General features: G+C 44.4%; 1 protein-coding gene across 1 annotated transcript in view; it reads right to left on the minus strand.

Moving 5' to 3' along the window:
- The window catches only part of LOC126354273 (solute carrier family 22 member 7-like), a 103,088-nt gene that overhangs the window by 12,336 nt on the left and 73,294 nt on the right, over positions 1-17,458 (minus strand). Inside the window, exons 6-7 of the mRNA XM_050003814.1 lie at positions 11,954-12,175; positions 1,530-1,744 (exon numbers count right to left, since the gene is read on the minus strand). Of these exons, the coding sequence (XP_049859771.1) occupies positions 1,530-1,744; positions 11,954-12,175 (437 nt within the window). The remainder of the gene's footprint in view (positions 1-1,529; positions 1,745-11,953; positions 12,176-17,458) is intronic.

Genomic DNA, 17,458 nt, shown 5'->3' on the forward strand with positions numbered 1-17,458 from the left:
GGAAGACGGCCTAACGGTGTGCGGGACCGTAGCCCAGCTTCATGGAGACGGTTGCGAATGGTCCTCGCCGATACCCCAGGAGCCCAGGAGCAACAGTGTCCCTAATTTGCTGGGAAGTGGCGGTGCGGTCCCCTACGGCACTGCGTAGGATCCTACGGTCTTGGCGTGCATCCGTGCGTCGCTGCGGTCCGGTCCCAGGTCGACGGACACGTGCACCTTCCGCCGACCACTGGCGACAACATCGATGCACTGTGGAGACCTCACGCCCCACGTGTTGAGCAATTCGGCGGTACGTCCACCCGGCCTCCCGCATGCCCACTATACGCCCTCGCTCAAAGTCCGTCAACTGCACATGCGGTTCACGTCCACGCTGTCGCGGCATGCTACCAGTGTTAAAAGACTGCGATGGAGCTCCGTATGCCACGGCAAACTGGCTGACACTGACGGCGGCGGTGCACAAATGCTGCGCTGCTAGCGCCATTCGACGGCCAACACCGCGGTTCCTGGTGTGTCCGCTGTGCCGTGCGTGTGATCAATGCTTGTAAAGTCGTCTCGCAGTGTCCGGAGCAAGTATGGTGGGTCTGACACACCGGTGTCAATGTGTTCTTTTTTCCATTTCCAGGAGTGTATTTCCCATAAACCACCTCATTTAAAAAACCCACAATGGAAAATGACGGAGCTCCTATATAGGAATTATTAGATTAAATATTTCTTCATGAATTACTAAAAATATACAAGCGACGGGTTTCAGCATTGTTAATGGTTTGATAGAAGATGGTTAACAGCTATTAAATAATAGCTATTAGCTGAATTAAGTACACTATTCAGCAAAACTTACGGACGAGATAAAGAAACAGAATGTATTAGCAACTCGGTAGAATGAGTGAAAGTGCGGGAGCATGTTGCCATAGGTCTACCAGTCTTGCCCAGGAAGCTGAACGTCACATGGCTTGAGGTAAACGTGCCAATAGAGCCAATTGATGTTGAGCCCACAACTCGAGATGTAACGGGAAAAGAAGTGTGTTGTTAACTAGCGAGCAGTTGTGGCGCGCTGTTGTAATGTTCTTCATAACAGTAAGACCTGTAGATAACATTTGGATGACTTCACACGGTGAAGAGTCATCGGAAAACTGGACGAAAGACGAAGTATGATGAATGTAGCCCAGGAGTCTGGTATGGCTGACAGCATTGTTTAACGTGCATCGGGAACATTCGAAACCGCAGGCACTGTTGCCCAAGGGGGGAGGGGTGGGGGTGGCGGTCGACCACAGTCAACTACAGCAGCAGATAACCGTAACATTGTGTAACAAGTTAGAAAGCTGCAACAGCAATTTAACTGAAATACAAGGCACGCAATATCACACTCTGCAGAGGCACAGGAACTGCATGGGAAGGTGGGGGTGGGGAGGGGGAGGGGGAGGGGGAGGGGGAGGGAGAGGGGGGAGGGGAGGGAGGGTAGGTGAGGACGGGGCGGGGGGCAGGAAGACTCATTTAACATTTATACTTTACATTGAAACAAGTTGTCTTACCTGTTATAACGATGATAATAAATATGGATATCAAGGTTGCTGCCAATAACGAGAATGCTTCTGTAAACCTGCGCCCAAATTTGTTTCCCAAGAAATGTGCTGCTAGATTTCCTGGTAAGTCGCCAGCTCCCTGAGCCATGAACGCCAAAAATGGGTTTCCACCAAGGTTTCCAATATTGAACATCATGCTGCATGTAGTCAGAACGCAGACACTCCTGCGGACAAAGAAAATGCGACGTTATTCTTCTATTAAGGCTGAAACGTGCAGCGGTTCCAGGGACTCAGCTTTTCAGAGTAATTCACATTGATATATGAAAATCATTGGTCTGAGTTTTGCGAGATAAATGCCTATACAGACACTGCGTTATCATTCAAGAATATATGTCTAATTTTTTTGGATGGATGGTTTCCTTAGAGCTTTTCTGTATAGACTACTAACCAACATAAAGAAACAAGATGTCTTCAGAAGATGCTCTATTGGAGAAAAGTAGGCTTCGTACTTCGTGATGGAAAATGACGGGAATAGAAGCAAGAGTCAGCAGCGGAATTAAAATTCCACGCGAAAGAAAATCAGTGATCCGCTGTTGGCACTACTATCTTGAGTTCAAAGTGAAGATGAACCGCAGGACTGTTAAGTGGAATGAACTGTCTAATGAGTATACACTATGAACTGAGAATAGACCGAAGAAAGACGCAAGGAATGAGGAATAGCATCAAAATTGGTGACAAATTGAAGGCATTCTGCTAGTTTGGAAGCGAAACAACACGTGTCGGATGAAACGAGGAGGACATGAAAAGAGCAAGCCTAAGAGGGAATTTGTGGCCAAACGACGTCTGGTGCTCTGTATAGTGACGTTATGTGACCACCGGTCAAAAGCCTAAGTAACAACGTTTTACAGTGCGGACCACTGCGAGAAATGGAGGAAGAGTGCCAATGAGGTTCTGGAAGGTACCGACAGGATTGTGGAGTTATGCCGACTTCAGTGCCGTTGCCACTCGAAGTTAAGCTTCTCTGTTGAGGACCATTGGCGCCAACAGCCCGACTGAAGTGGTCCCACAGATTTTCGATTGAGTTTAAATCCGGGGAGCCGGCCGTGGTGGTCGATCGGTTCTAGGCGCTACAGTCTACGGTCGCAGGTTCGAATCCTGCCTCGGACATGGATGTGTGTGACTTCCTTAGGTTAGTTAGTTTTGAGTAGTTCTAAGTTATAGGGGACCGATGACCTCAGAAGTTAAGTTCCATAGTGCTCAGAACCGTTTGAAATAACCAAATCCGGGGAGTTTGGCGGCCAAGGGAGTACAGTAAACTCAGTCTGATGCCTTGGAACCACACACGCATCCTGTGGGCTGTGTGATTGTCCTGCAGGTGGATGTCATTTTACCGAGGAAAAACAAATAGCATGCAGCGCTGTACATGGTCCCGCATAGTAGATGTATTCTTCTGTTGATCCATTACGTCTTCTAGAATGACTACATCACCCACGATATGCCAGTAAAACATTCTTCACATCGAAGACCCTTCTTATGATTGTTGCACGATGTTTGCTTTCACACGTTTGACCCTGTACAAGCTAACGGCTATCCGTCGGATGGTGCATGAAAGGCGATTCACCTGTAAAGGAAATCTGTCGCCGATTAGTGGAGGTCCAGCTTTGTACTGGTGTGCATATTCCAGTCTTCGTGTCCGATGAACAGCAGTCAGCATGGGTGCATGAACAAGGCGCCTGCTGCAGAGGCCCATATGCACCAATGTTCGCTGAACGGTCACTGAAGAGACACTGTTGATAGCCCCTTGCTGACTTGAAGGTCAGTTGAGTTGTTCAACAGTTGCACGTCTATTCGCGAGTACACATCCCTGTAGCCGTCGTTCACCCCAATCATCTATAGTTCATGGCACATCAAAGTTGCCTTGGTGCCAGTTATGGATAAAGCCATTTTGCCATGCACAACGTACTTTAACCATTGCGGCAAGCGAAAGATTTAGAAACATAGCCGTTTCGGAAACGCTTCCACCCTTGGCCCGAAAGTCAATGATCATGCCCTTTTGGACGTCATATATATCGCTCCGTTTCCGCATTTCCCAACGATCGCATCCCGTCAACAAGTATTATATACCCTCCACTGCTAGTGCTGGCATCAGTGGTTTTTGCAGGTTGATGCAGAACATATTCGGTGGTCATATTAATGTGTATGGATCGTGTACTTTGAAGGTGGTTCGAACAGCCTTCTGTAACTTGCACAGTACTCATGAAGATGCAGGTATAGATCACAACGACGGTTCGCATAGACACTGGGCTGTAATTCCGTGGCCTCAGAACGAGTGACGAGACAGTGTCAAGACACCACTTTGGCAAGAAGAATGTGCACAGGTCCTTGCAAGGCATGCTACACTACGAGAACATCGCAGGATTGTTCAGCGCGCTCTGATGAAAAGACAACTGATAAGAGCTAAAATCTGGGGAGAGTTTAGAGGTAGGTGTCACCACGAACAGTCGGGAGCAAATTTTTGGAAGCTGGATTGAAATCATGGGTTACCATGCATCGTTTGCCGCTGACACCGCACCTGAGGCAACAGAAACTGACGCGACGTAGAGCCAGAGTCAGTTGGGATCTAAAGTAGTTTTCTGCGGTGTTTCTGTGGAGCCATGTGCGACGGTATTAAAATGAAACAGGACTGATTTGTTTGAGGGGAGGCTGAATGACCTCCAGTATGTAGCAAGAACGGTAAATCCTGATGTTGTACCCTTCACATACAAGGTGTCAAATGACGTATCCCAGTAGGATAACGCAAGAGTCCACAGTGCAGTTCACACCATAAAGTCTCTGAAGAGTGTACAGATCCTTGACTGACGGAACTGACGCAGCATGTGTTTCAGGCATGGCGAGAAATTCATCAAGATGACCTTCGAGGGCTGTTTGATTCCACATCAGAAAGACTACAAGAGTGTATTCTTGCCCACAGTGGGCGTACCACACATTGGCGTTGATGAAAATTCAATCTTTTAATAGCCGTTACGGTATTTGACGAAAAATTTCACAATGTTTCATAAATTTCGAACTGATGTTTTATTGTGTCGCACTTTCTATTTTGGTCAGCGTACAAGGTGTCCCATTTATCTTGACCAGAAACAAAATAAAAAATGTGCATACAAGGTGTTCCATTTATCTTGATCAGAAACAGAACTTTGTTAGGGTACCAGTGAGCGTAAATCAGTAAGACTGAGTTTCTGCAAATCGAAAGGAGCCAGGCTCGGTTCCTTGCCAATCCTAAGATTTTTATCTGTCTCTTATCACTTCTTTCACCACTAGCAACGTCTGTTGATATGAAAAATGCCGAGCTGCACCGTGGTTTTGACTCTACGATGAAATGTAGGAACTGAAGCACGGCGGTGATTCAACCAGGCCTCTGATTGATGACATGAATTCGGTAATCCGCCTCCTATCTACAAGATCTGTTCGAAAATAAATTAGAAACGTTACTTACGTATGTAGAATGTAATTTAGCATATCAGTCATTGCGATCGTACAATGAAGCCTTTCACGACTGAATGTCTTAGATGCTGGTGAGTCTTTTATGTTGTATGATCGTGGTCCATGACATATTTTTGAACTTGGGGTTAATTTAACGGAAAAGAAGTGCCATGAAACTTCGTGATACATGGGCACTTGTACCACACAATCTTCAGCTAAGTTTTATTTCTGACAAGGACCATCTCTGACATTCACTTTTTAAGTTCAACCGAACCTCCTTTTTCACGGTATTTACATTGCTCTCAGACGTCCGACCCGTCAGTCAACAAGATTCCGCAGAACAAGTAGCACCTCTAAAGATGTCCACCGGAACTCTGGACGAAAAGTTAGGAAAAGTTTCGTGGGCCACGACCATACAACATGGAATATTCACCAGCAGCCAAGTCCGCCCATACCGATGGCAAGGAGGGGATCCGCTCTCCCCTAGCTATCAGGGAAGGAAGAAATATAGTTTATTCAGGTGCTGTTATTTCAAGAAAATGATTTAAAAGTCAGTATTAGCCAAGTTTTTAACATGGTGGGATCCAAAAAATTTTCTACTTTGAATTCACCATTCGTCTGTTAAATTATTAAATATACACCATACCCCAGATCTAGCCTCACACCCCCTACAAACTGTCTTATGGGCGCACCTGCCAGCAACTAAGTCAATGCAGTAATGTCTTCTTATTTATATTACGGGCACATGTCGTACAGTAAGGTAGGTCTTAAACCATAGGTTATGTACAATAAATTCAGTCATTGTTTAAAAACTATTTCATTGTTTTTGTGTTATTGTGTTTTAAGGTAATCGTAACTCTAATCTGAGGGAGGAAATCAACAGAAAGCGATATGCTGACAAGAACCAATCTTGCGGACGGATATTTTTTGGCACTGCCGTGACGCTTCAGGAAACGGGAAATTTCAGCGCAAGGCAACGCAGTCATCATATAATTCGATCAGACGAAGCCACCGACATTATTTCTCTCGCTGTCGCTCCAATGAATCCACAAGTGAGCACACGACAGCTTGTATAAAAGACTGGCGCACCTAAAACCAGTGTACATCCAACTGAAAAACGACAGCAGCTCCATCCGTGTCTTAGACATAAAGCAAGAATGGCTTAAGAATGATTTCCAGAATCTTGTACGTTTCTATCAGAGAATACTGCTCAGATAACTGTTCTCAAGCAGTTATGGAAGTAGTTCCTGTGCTATTCTTGCAATAAGTGTACATGATGGAATGGAAATGCTGTTGTATTTCAGTGACATGTACGCTGGTGTTAGGAGTGTCAGTCTCTTGTTCAAGCTGCCTTGTGTTCACGTGTGGATTCCGTAGAACGGAAGCGAACAGAAACTTCGGCAACTTCGTCTGTGCGAGTTCGACAAAGGTTGAAACTTCCCTTTTCCTAAAGCGTCACAACAAGGCGAGAAAACATTGGTTAACAAGGTGGGTTCTTCGGTCGTCGAGGTCTGCGTTAAATTTGTTAAAAAGTTGAGATTACTTTTACAGTTTATTACTGACTAAGGTGAAGTGCCCCCACCTCCCCACCCCCCAACACCCCGTGAACCATGGACCTTGCCGTTGGTGGGGAGGCTTGCGTGCCTCAACGATACAGATGGCCGTACCGTAGGTTCCACCACAACGGAGGGGTATCTGTTGAGAGTCCAGACAAACGGGTGGTTCTAGAGGAGGGGCAACAGTCTTTTCAGTAGTTGCAGGGGCAACTAACCAAAACGGCCTTCTAATGCTGATACTGCGAACGGCTGAAAGCAAGGGGAAATTACAGCCGTGATTTTTCCCGAGGGCATGCGGCTTTACTGTATGGTTAAATGATGATGGCGTCCTCTTGGGTAAAATACTCCCCCATTCGGATCTCTGAGTGGGGACTACTCAAGAGGACGTCGTTATCAGGAGAAAGAAAAAAGAAAACTGGCGTTCTATGGATCGGAGCGTGGAATGTCAGATCCCTTAAACTGGCAGGTAGGTTAGAAAATTTAAAAAGGGAAATGGATAGGTTAAAGTTAGATATAGTGGGAATTAGTGAAGTTCGGTGGCACGAGGAACAAGAATTTTGGTCAGATGAATACAGGGTTATAAATACAAAATCAAATAGGGATAATGCAGGAGTGGGTTTAATAATGAACAAAAAAATAGGAGTGCGGGTAAGCTACTACAAACAGCATAGTGAACGTATTATTGTGGCCAAGATAGACACGAAGCCCACGCCTAGTACAGTAGTACAAGTTTATATGCCAACTAGCTCTGCAGATGAAGAAATTGATGAAATGTATGATGAGATAAAAGAAAGTATTCAGGTAGTGAAGGGAGACGAAATTTAATAGTCATGGGTGACTGGAATTCGAGAGTAGGAAAAGGGGGAGAAGGAAACATAGTAGGTGAATATAAACTGGAGGTAAGAAATGAAAGAGGAAGCCGTCTGGTAGAATTTGGCACAGAGCATAACTTAGTCATAGCTAACACTTGGTTCAAGAATCATAAAAGAAGGTTGTATACCTGGAAGAATCCTGGAGATACTAAAAGGTATCAGATAGATTATATAATGGTAAGCCAGAGGTTTAGAAACCACGTTTTAAATTGTAAGACATATATTGTAAGAGATTTCCAGGGGCAGATATGGACTCTGACCACAATCCATTGGTTATGAAATGTAGGTTAAAACTGCAAAAAGGTGGGAATTTAAGGAGATGGGACCTGGATAGACTGACTAAACCAGAGGTTATAGAGAGTTTCAGGGACAGCATAAGGGAACAATTGACAGGAATGGAGGAAAGAAATACAGTAGAAGAAGAATGGGTAGCTCTGAGGGTTGAAGTCGTGAAGGCAGCAGAGTATCAAGTAGGTAAAAGACGAGGGCTAGTAGAAATCCTTGGGTAACAGAACAAATATTGAATTTAATTGATGAAAGGAGAAAATATAAAAATGCTATAAATGAAGCAGGTAAAAAGGAATACAAACGTCTCAGAAATGAGATCGACAGGAAGTGCAAAATGGCTAAGCAGGAATGGCTAGAGGACAAATGTAAGGATCTAGAGGCTTATCTCACTAGGGGTAAGATAGATACTGTTTACAGGAAAATGAAAGAGAGCTTTGGAGAAAAGAGAACCACTTGTATGAATATCAAGAGCTCAGATGGAAAACCAGTTCTAAGCAAAGAAGGGAGAGCAGAAAGGTGGAAGGAGTATATAGAGGGTCTATACAAGGATGATGTACTTGAGGGCAATATTATGGAAATGGAAGAGGCTGTAGATGAAGATGAAATGGGAGATACGATACTGCGTGAAGAGTGTGACAGAGCACTGAAAGACCTGAGTCGAAACAAGGCCCCCGGAGTAGACAACATTCCATTGGAACTACTCACGGCCTTGTGAGAGCCAGTCCTGACAAAACTCTACCATCTGGTGAACAAGATGTATGAGACAGGCTAAATACCCTCAGACTTCAAGAAGAATATAATAATTCCAGTCCCAAAGAATAATAAGTCGCAGCTGCAAAATACTAACGCGAATTCTTTACAAGCAAATGGAAAAACTAGTAGAAGCCAACCTCGGGGAAGATCAGTTTGGATTCCGTAGAAATGTTGGAACACGTGAGGCAATACTGACCCTACGACTTATCTTAGAAGCTAGATTAAGGAAGGGCAAACCTACGTTTCTAGCATTTGTAGGCTTAGAGAAAGCTTTTGACAATGTTGATTGGAATACACTCTTTCAAATTCTGAAGGCAGCAGGGGTAAAATACAGGGAGCGAAGGGCTATTTACAATTTGTACAGAAACCAGATGGCAGTTATAAGAGTTGAGGGACATGAAAGGGAAGCAGTGGTGCGCAATTGAGTGAGACAGGGTTGTAGCCTCTCCCCGATGTTATTCGATCTGTATATTGACCAAGCAGTGAAGGAAACAAAAGAAAAATTTGGATTGGATATTAAAACCCATGGAGAAGAAATAAAAACTTTGAAGTTCACCGATGACATTGTAATTCTGTCAGAGACAGCAAAGGACCTGGAAGAGCAGTTGAACGGAATGGATAGTGTCTTGAAAGGAGGATATAAAATGAACATCAACAAAAGCAAAACGAGGATAATGGAATGTAGTCGAATTAAGTCGGGTGATGTTGAGGGTGTTATATTAGGAAATGAGACACTTAAAGTAGTAAAGGAGTTTTGCTATTTGAGGAGCAAAATAACTGATGATGGTCGAAGTAGAAAGGATATAAAATGTAGAATGGCAATGGCAAGGAAAGCGTTTCTGAAGCAGAAAAATTTGTTAACATCGAGTATGGATTTAAGTGTCAGGTAGCCGTTTCTGAAAGTATTTGTATGGAGTGTGGCCATATATGGAAGTGAAACATGGACGATAAATAGTTTGGACAAGAAGAGAATAGAAACTTTCGAAATGTGGTGCTACAGAAGAATGCTGAAGATTAGATGGGTAGATCACATAACTATTGAGGAGGTATTGAATAGAACTGGGGAGAAGAGAAGTTTGTGGCACAACTTGACAAGAAGAAGGGACCGGTTGGAAGGACATGTTCTGAGGCATCAAGGGCTCACAAATTTAGCTTTGGAGGGCAGCGTAATAAAATAAATATTTTATTTTTAGCGTAACACATTAGTTTTTAAATTTCGCTGTAGTAGACACAGAAGTCAGAAATGTTCACTATTAATGAAATATTTGGAAAATTAAAAGGTTTGTCATCGGCCCAGTCTAGGGGACTGGTTCTCTTCATTGGGTCAGGCGGTTTTCGTGAGAAAACTATACTGTAATAGTTGTTAAACACTACACATATTTAAATAAGTGTCATTACATTTCGTGTAATCTATTTTAGCAGTTTTTTATTTGTTTCTGAAACCGAATAACAAATTACACGTAATCCACACCAAGAAGGTTAATAATAGAAATGTCGCCCTCTAAGGGGAAGAAACCAGTTCATGTGACATATTATCAAAACACTTACGAACTATTAAAACATCTGTAGTGAAAACCATTACTTATATTCTTTTCTGGTGGCTTGCTTAGGCCTAAGGTTACATAAAATAAGAGGTGGCTCACTGAAGACAGGTCGCACGGTACTGCTTCAGAGCGGCTAGTCTCCATCTACAGCACGTAACTTTAAATTGTGAATATTAAATAATGACGTGAATTGTTCGTACTTTCCAATGATGGCTGCACTTATTTAATCATTATTACCATATCACTACGGTTTTTCAAACATTGTTACTAGCCAGTTACAACACCATGGTATTAATCCTATCGTTTCTCACTGTTGCTGTTTGTCTTCATGGAACAACCCACCAACATAATTAACTTTGTCGACAGTGAGGAACTGAGGAAAAGTAAAGCCAGTTGCTTATGAAAAAGCACATCTTCGGTACAAAAAATGTGTAACGTTTACATTTGTGAGCCTTGCCACATTGGATATACCGGTTCCCGTGAGATCACCGAAGTTAAGCGATGTTGGGCGTGGCCGGCGCTTGGGTGGGTGACCATCCAGGCGCCTTGGGCTGGTGCCATTTTTCGGGGTGCACTCAGCCTCGTGATGCCAATTGAGGAGCTACTCGACCGAATAGTATCGTCCCCGGTCAAAGAAAACCATCATAACGACCGGGAGAGCGGTGTGCTGACCACATGCCCCTCCTATCCGCATCCTCAACTGAGGATGACACGGCGGTCAGATGGTCCCGATGGTTCACTTGTGGCCTGAAGACGGAGCGCTTTACATTTATGAGCATTTATCTTTCATCAGAAATCGATGGACCTTAAAAATAACATGGTAGACAAAGAAAATTTGCATAACAACGATATGGAAAAATACTCTCTCCTTTGCGTGCTGTCATTTGTCAAAATCTTATTTCGAGATATGAAAACGTCTATGAAATATGAGGAATGTTGTGGATATTTCATTCTGGCCCTATCACTGGCGCTGCGCGATCGTAAATGAGTGTGCCACGTGAGATAAATTTTCTAGATGGTTCAAATAGCTCTGAGCACTGTGAGACTTAACATCTGAGGTCATCAGTCCCCTACTATTAGAACTACTTAAACCTAACTAACCTAAGACATTACATACGTCTATGCCCGAGGCAGGATTCGAACCTGCGTCCGTAGCGGTCGCGCTGTTCCTAACTGAAGCGCCTAGAGCCGCTCGTCCACACAGGCCGTCTAAATTTTATAGAATTTGCTGACAGTTAGATACTTCTACCCAAGTCTAAAGAAAAATTCAATATGTTAGCTAAATTTCATATGCAGCAGGAAAGTATGTAATGCGCACTTAAAGCAAAATAATAGCGACCCCTATTTTTCATTGTAAACTTTTCAGAATTTCGCGCGTTGTCTTACTTCCACGTAAACATTAGAATACCTACGATCATTAACCAAGTGACAGGCAACTCATGATGAACGTCACACATGAAACAAAAAGTACGAATTTTTTATAGCGAATGGTTTCTGTAAAATCGTTGTGAAAGATTGCTGGGCGTGTGCCTGAATTCTGTCATCGGCGACCGTCCGAAAAGGGGCGAACACTTATTGGCCTCTCCTTTCGAACAAACGAGTAAACTCGCTCAGTGCTTTAGGACAGAAAATGGTCTCTGCGCACCGGACACCATATCCTGCGCCGCCTCTAATCTCAGGATCTGACTTTACCCTCTATTTGTTATTCAGGAGTTATTTGTAGAATAACTTGAGAATGTTGCGAGAATTTTGGCGTGAATAACTCCGACAGTCAAAGGATTACAGTTACAACACTTGTGGGCTAAGTTAATTTTAATAAGTGCGCTTATAACTTATGTAATTGCGTGTAAATTGAGATAATTTGGTACAGCACGTAAAAGTGTTTATCGAGTGCCTGAAGCTAATCTAAAATTCTGAGTTACTGTCAAATTATTAATTACCTGCCGAAAACCAGAATGAGTGTGTTCTTGAACAAACTTCTGTTTGTGACCAAGCTCAGCACACTCATGTTGGCAGTGTGGCGTTTGCTCATGCTGCTGAGGACTTCATATGTGTCATCTGGAACAGGTCTCTTGTTAGTTTCTGCGATTTTGCGTATCACAGAAAACGCTTTTTTCGTGTGTCCCTTGTTAAGCAGCCATCTGGGTGACTCAGGAAGGAAACTGTAATAGTTGTGAAAGTAACAAATAAATAAAGTGAACAGAAATTGTGATGGATTTTTATTATGCATAAACATCAGCTTTTTGTCTCTCTTGTCATTAAAGCAGTAGTATGTTACTTATATGTCTTCAAAATTGAAAATCATAAATATCTTGACAGGTAAAATTTATTTAACATCATACAATATATAGCCTTGACGCAGAAAATATGACAGTTTCAGTATATTCTTGGCAAATCTTTAGCGACGCCACATGATTACAGCGGAGGCACCATGATCTTCAAATACACGTAAACTCCGAAAACTCTTCTGAAGTCCATGGCAGAAGGTATTTCCCGTTCTAGCAATTGTTAAAGATTATTCCGATTGCATTCACGTATGAATGATTGCTTGAACGCCTCTGTGCGTGTAGTAGCTAGCCTAATCTTATCTCCTCAACTCGTACGGGAGCGATACGTAGAAAGCTGTAGTATAATTCTAGATTTCTCTTTCAAAGCCGGTTCCTGAAATTTTGTAAGCAGGTTTCCACTGAATAGTTTGCGACTGTCTTCTAGTGTCTATCACCTAACTTTCTTCAGCGCCTTCGTGCCGTTCTCCTACGAGTTGAAAAAAACTGGTGATCAGTTTTTCTATTTTTCTTTATATGATCAGTGTCCATTGCTGGACGTGTTTGGTGGAGGTTCCACAGACGTGAGCAGCATTTTAGGATGGGTCACACCAGTATTTTATAACCAACCTATTGGTTGCATCTTCCCAGTAACCTTTCATTGAACCGAAATCCATCACCTGCGTTACCTACAATTGAACCTAAGAGATCTTTCGGTTTCATATCCCAACTGATTGCTACACTCGTCTGCGTCCACTGATTCCAGTAGTGACTCACTGGGATCTTTCGGTTTCGTATCCCTACTGATTGTTACACTCGTCTGCGTCCACTGATTCCAGTAGTGACTCACTGATAATACAGCCATAAGACACTACCTTTTTTTCACGAGTTCCCGTTTCTGAACATTTAAAGCAAGTTGCTTTGTAATCTTATCAAGATCTGACTTACGATTTTTCCAGCACTTCACAGACAGTACTTCATTATCGACAACTCCATCATCGGTGAAAAGTTTGCGAGGCTCAATTAGGAGAAACTGAGAATACTAGAGGGGTGGAGAGTGGAGGGGGGGAGGTGGTACACCAGGAGGCACCTGAGTTCAGAGGCTTTCCTTGGTTCATACAGGCGGCTGGCTGATGTGATGGAGACCGATAGCCTCGCTCGTACCGTGTAAGCAGACCTAGCGTCTTACAGCGTCGTTCCCAGAAACGACTGCGATTCTTTCGTTTGGAGTAGAGTGGAAGGTCTAAGTCAGAGTTTCAGACGGTTCTGAGATGGTAACGGATGGATATTTCTTGACCTTCACTACTGGGTGGAGAACTTTAGTGTTCCCCTTAATAGACCAGGCGTGCGCTACACGCCACTGTTAGAATAACGGAGTACATGTGATGTGCACATGTGGATTTATAAGAAAAGAGAAATCCTTCCACAGACCCGATAAGATGTCTTCTCAGTCAAGAGTAACATTCGTCAGAGCAGTAAATCGGGAATACAAAATCTTAATATTCTATAATTTAACCGCTGGAATGCCTATGGAAAGGTAATGGAACTAATCTCGCTTATTAACGGTAACTATGGCCACATAGAATTAAGAACAGATAGATGGCTGAAGCTAGATGTGAACAGCAATGAAACTCTGAATTCCTATTGGAATATACACTCCCAGAAATGGAAAAAAGAACACATTGACACCGGTGTCTCAGACCCACCATACTTGCTCCGGACACTGCGAGAGGGCTGTACAAGCAATGATCACACGCACGGCACAGCGGACACACCAGGAATCGCGGTGTTGGCCGTCGAATGGCGCTAGCAGCGCAGCATTTGTGCACCGCCGCCGTCAGTGTCAGCCAGTTTGCCGTGGCATATGGAGCTCCATCGCAGTCTTTAACACTGGTAGCATGCCGCGACAGCGTGGACGTGAACCGTATGTGCAGTTGATGGACTTTGAGCGAGGGCGTATAGTGGGCATGCGGGAGGCCGGGTGGACGTACCGCCGAATTGCTCAACACGTGGGGCGTGAGGTCTCCACAGTACATCGATGCTGTTGCCAGTGGTCGGCGGAAGGTGCACGTGCCCGTCGACCTGGGACCGGACCGCAGCGACGCACGGATGCACTCCAAGACCGTAGGATCCTACGCAGTGCCGTAGGGGACCGCACCGCCACTTCCCAGCAAATTAGGGACACTGTTGCTCCTGGGCTCCTGGGGTATCGGCGAGGACCATTCGCAACCGTCTCCATGAAGCTGGGCTACGGTCCCGCACACCGTTAGGCCGTCTTCCGCTCACGCCCCAACATCGTGCAGCCCGCCTCCAGTGGTGTCGCGACAGGCGTGACTGGAGGGACGAATGGACACGTGTCGTCTTCAGCGATGAGAGTCGCTTCTGCCTTGGTGCCAATGATGGTCGTTTGCGTGTTTGGCGTCGTGCAGGTGAGCGCCACAATCAGGACTGCATACGACCGAGGCACTCAGGGCCAACACCCGGCATCATGGTGTGGGGAGCGATCTCCTACACTGGTCGTACACCTCTGGTGATCGTCGAGGGGACACTGAATAGTGCACGGTACATCCAAACCGTCATCGAACCCATCGTTCTACCATTCCTAGACCGGCAAGGGAACTTGCTGTTCCAACAGGGCAATGCACGTCCGCATGTATCCCGTGCCACCCAACGTGCTCTAGAAGGTGTAAGTCAACTACCCTGGCCAGTAAGATCTCCGGATCTGTCCCCCATTGAGCATGTTTGGGACTGGATGAAGCGTCGTCTCACACGGTCTGCACGTCCAGCACGAACGCTGGTCCAACTGAGGCACCAGGTGGAAATGGCATGGCAAGCCGTTCCACAGGACTACATCCAGCATCTCTACGATCGTCTCCATGGGAGAATAGTAGCCTGCATTGCTGCGAAAGGTGGATATACACTGTACTAGTGCCGACATTGTGCATGCTCTGTTGCCTGTGTCTATGTGCATGTGGTTCTGTCAGTGTGATCATGTGATGTATCTGACCCCAGGAATGTGTCAATAAAGTTTCCTCTTCCTGGGACAATGATTTCACGGTGTTCTTATTTCAATTTCCAGGAGTGTACATCGCAAAGATAAGTTGAAAGCTGGTTGTAGAGGCGTTTCTCAGCCACAAAATATGCAATAATATGTAGTGAAAGTAGTATGGGTCCAGAATGTGAAATAATTTTGATTAATATGCTAGAGGAGCATCAAACATGGTCAGCGGTTGTTTTTACAGACCACCTGTTTCAGCAACAGTAGTGGCGGAATAGTTCAGAGGAAACTTGGAGACTATTTCACGTAAATTTCCTGATCATGTTGTAGTGTTAGGTGGAGATTGTAACTTACCAGTTATAGACAGGAAAACCCAACTTATTAGGATGGGCAGTAGGGACAAAGAATCATTTGAATTTGTTCTAAGCTCTTTATACAAAAATTAGCTTGAGTTGTTAATCGGAGAATCAACTCACCAAGATAACATCTTTGACCTGCTGATAACAAACAGATCCGAACTTTCCGGCTCAGCGTAGAACAGGTACTCAGTTATCATAAGGCCGTTACAGCATCACTAAATACGGCAGTAAATAGGCACACAAAGAAATGTAGGAAAATCTTGCTGCTTAGCAAGAGCTACAAGACACAGATTTCAGATCATGTAAGGGGTGAGCACGAAAACTCCTATTCTAAAAACGTTGAGTATCATTGGAAAAAGCTCAAGAGCGTTACACTTCATGGACTAGACTAGTATCTGCTGAGTAAGCTGCGACGCGACGGGTGTAAAAGACGCCCCCCCCCCCTCCCCCCCCCCCCCCCCCCCCCCGTGGTTCGACAGCCATGTCAGAAAACTGCTACAAAAGCAAAGAGAGCTTGAACGCCAATTTAAACGTAGCCCAAGTCCCACAGACAAACAAAAGTTAAACGAAGTCAAAATTGGCGTTAACCGCATGCGGAAGTAAAATTCTGACTACCGACATGACTGAAAATGCCAGGAAGTTTTATTCTTGCGTTAAACCAATAAATGAATCTAAGCCATCGTTCCAGACACTCTGTGACCTTAATGGCGCTGAAACAGAGAACGTCACTGAAAAGGCCGAAATTCAAAACCTCTTTTTCCAAAACTGTTTCCCAGAGGAAGATTGCACTGTAGTCCCTCCCTCAAATCGTCGTACGAACGACAAAATTGCTGATACCGAAATAAATGACCATCGTATAGAAAAGCGACTGAAATCACTCCGCAGAGGGAAGGGAACTAGACCTGACGGGATACCAATACGATCCTAAAAAGAGTATGTGAAAGAACGTGGCCCTCTTCTAACAGCTGTGTACCGTAGGTTTTTGGGGGGAAAAGCACAGGTCATCCCCGTTTTCAAGAAAGTTTGTCGAAGAGATGCAAGAAACTATAGGCCTATATCAGTGACGTCTGTGAATTGTAGAATTTGAGGAACTTGTTTTATGCTCGCGGATTATGACATTTCTGAAGGTCGAAAATCTCCTCAATAGGAGAACCATCATGGATTCTGAAAACAACAGTCTTGTGAAGCCCCGTTCGCTCTGTTCGTCCACGAGATCCAGAAAGCAGCAGATAGAGGCTCCCATATAGACGCCGTATTCCTTGACTGCCATAAGGCGTTCGACACAGTTCCTTTTTTTTTTTTTTAGTTGGTCATCAGTCTACTGGCTGGTTTGATGCGGCCAGCCACGAATTCCTTTCCTGTGCTAACCTCTTCATCTCAGAGTAGCACTTGCAGCCTACGTCCTCAATTATTTGCTTGACGTATTCCAATCTCTGTCTTCCTCTACAGTTTTTGCCCTCTACAGCTCCCTCTAGTACCACGGAAGTCATTCCCTCATATCTTAGCAGATGTCCTATCATCCTGTCCCTTCTCCTTATCAGTGTTTTCCACATATTGCTTTCCTCTCCGATTCTGCGTAAAACCTCCTCATTCCTTACCTTATCAGTCCACATAATTTTCAACATTCGTCTATAGCACCACATCTCAAATGCTTCGATTCTCTTTTGTTCCGGTTTTCCCACAATCCATGTTTCACTACCATACAATGCTGTACTCCAGACGTACATCCTCAGAAATTTCTTCCTGAAATTAAGGTCGGTATTTGATATTAGCAGACTGCTCTTGGCCAGAAATGCCTTTTTTGCCATAGCGGGTCTGCTTTTG

This window comes from Schistocerca gregaria, chromosome 3 (genome assembly GCF_023897955.1).
Source record: "Schistocerca gregaria isolate iqSchGreg1 chromosome 3, iqSchGreg1.2, whole genome shotgun sequence".
Classification (NCBI taxonomy): Eukaryota; Metazoa; Arthropoda; class Insecta; order Orthoptera; family Acrididae; genus Schistocerca; species Schistocerca gregaria.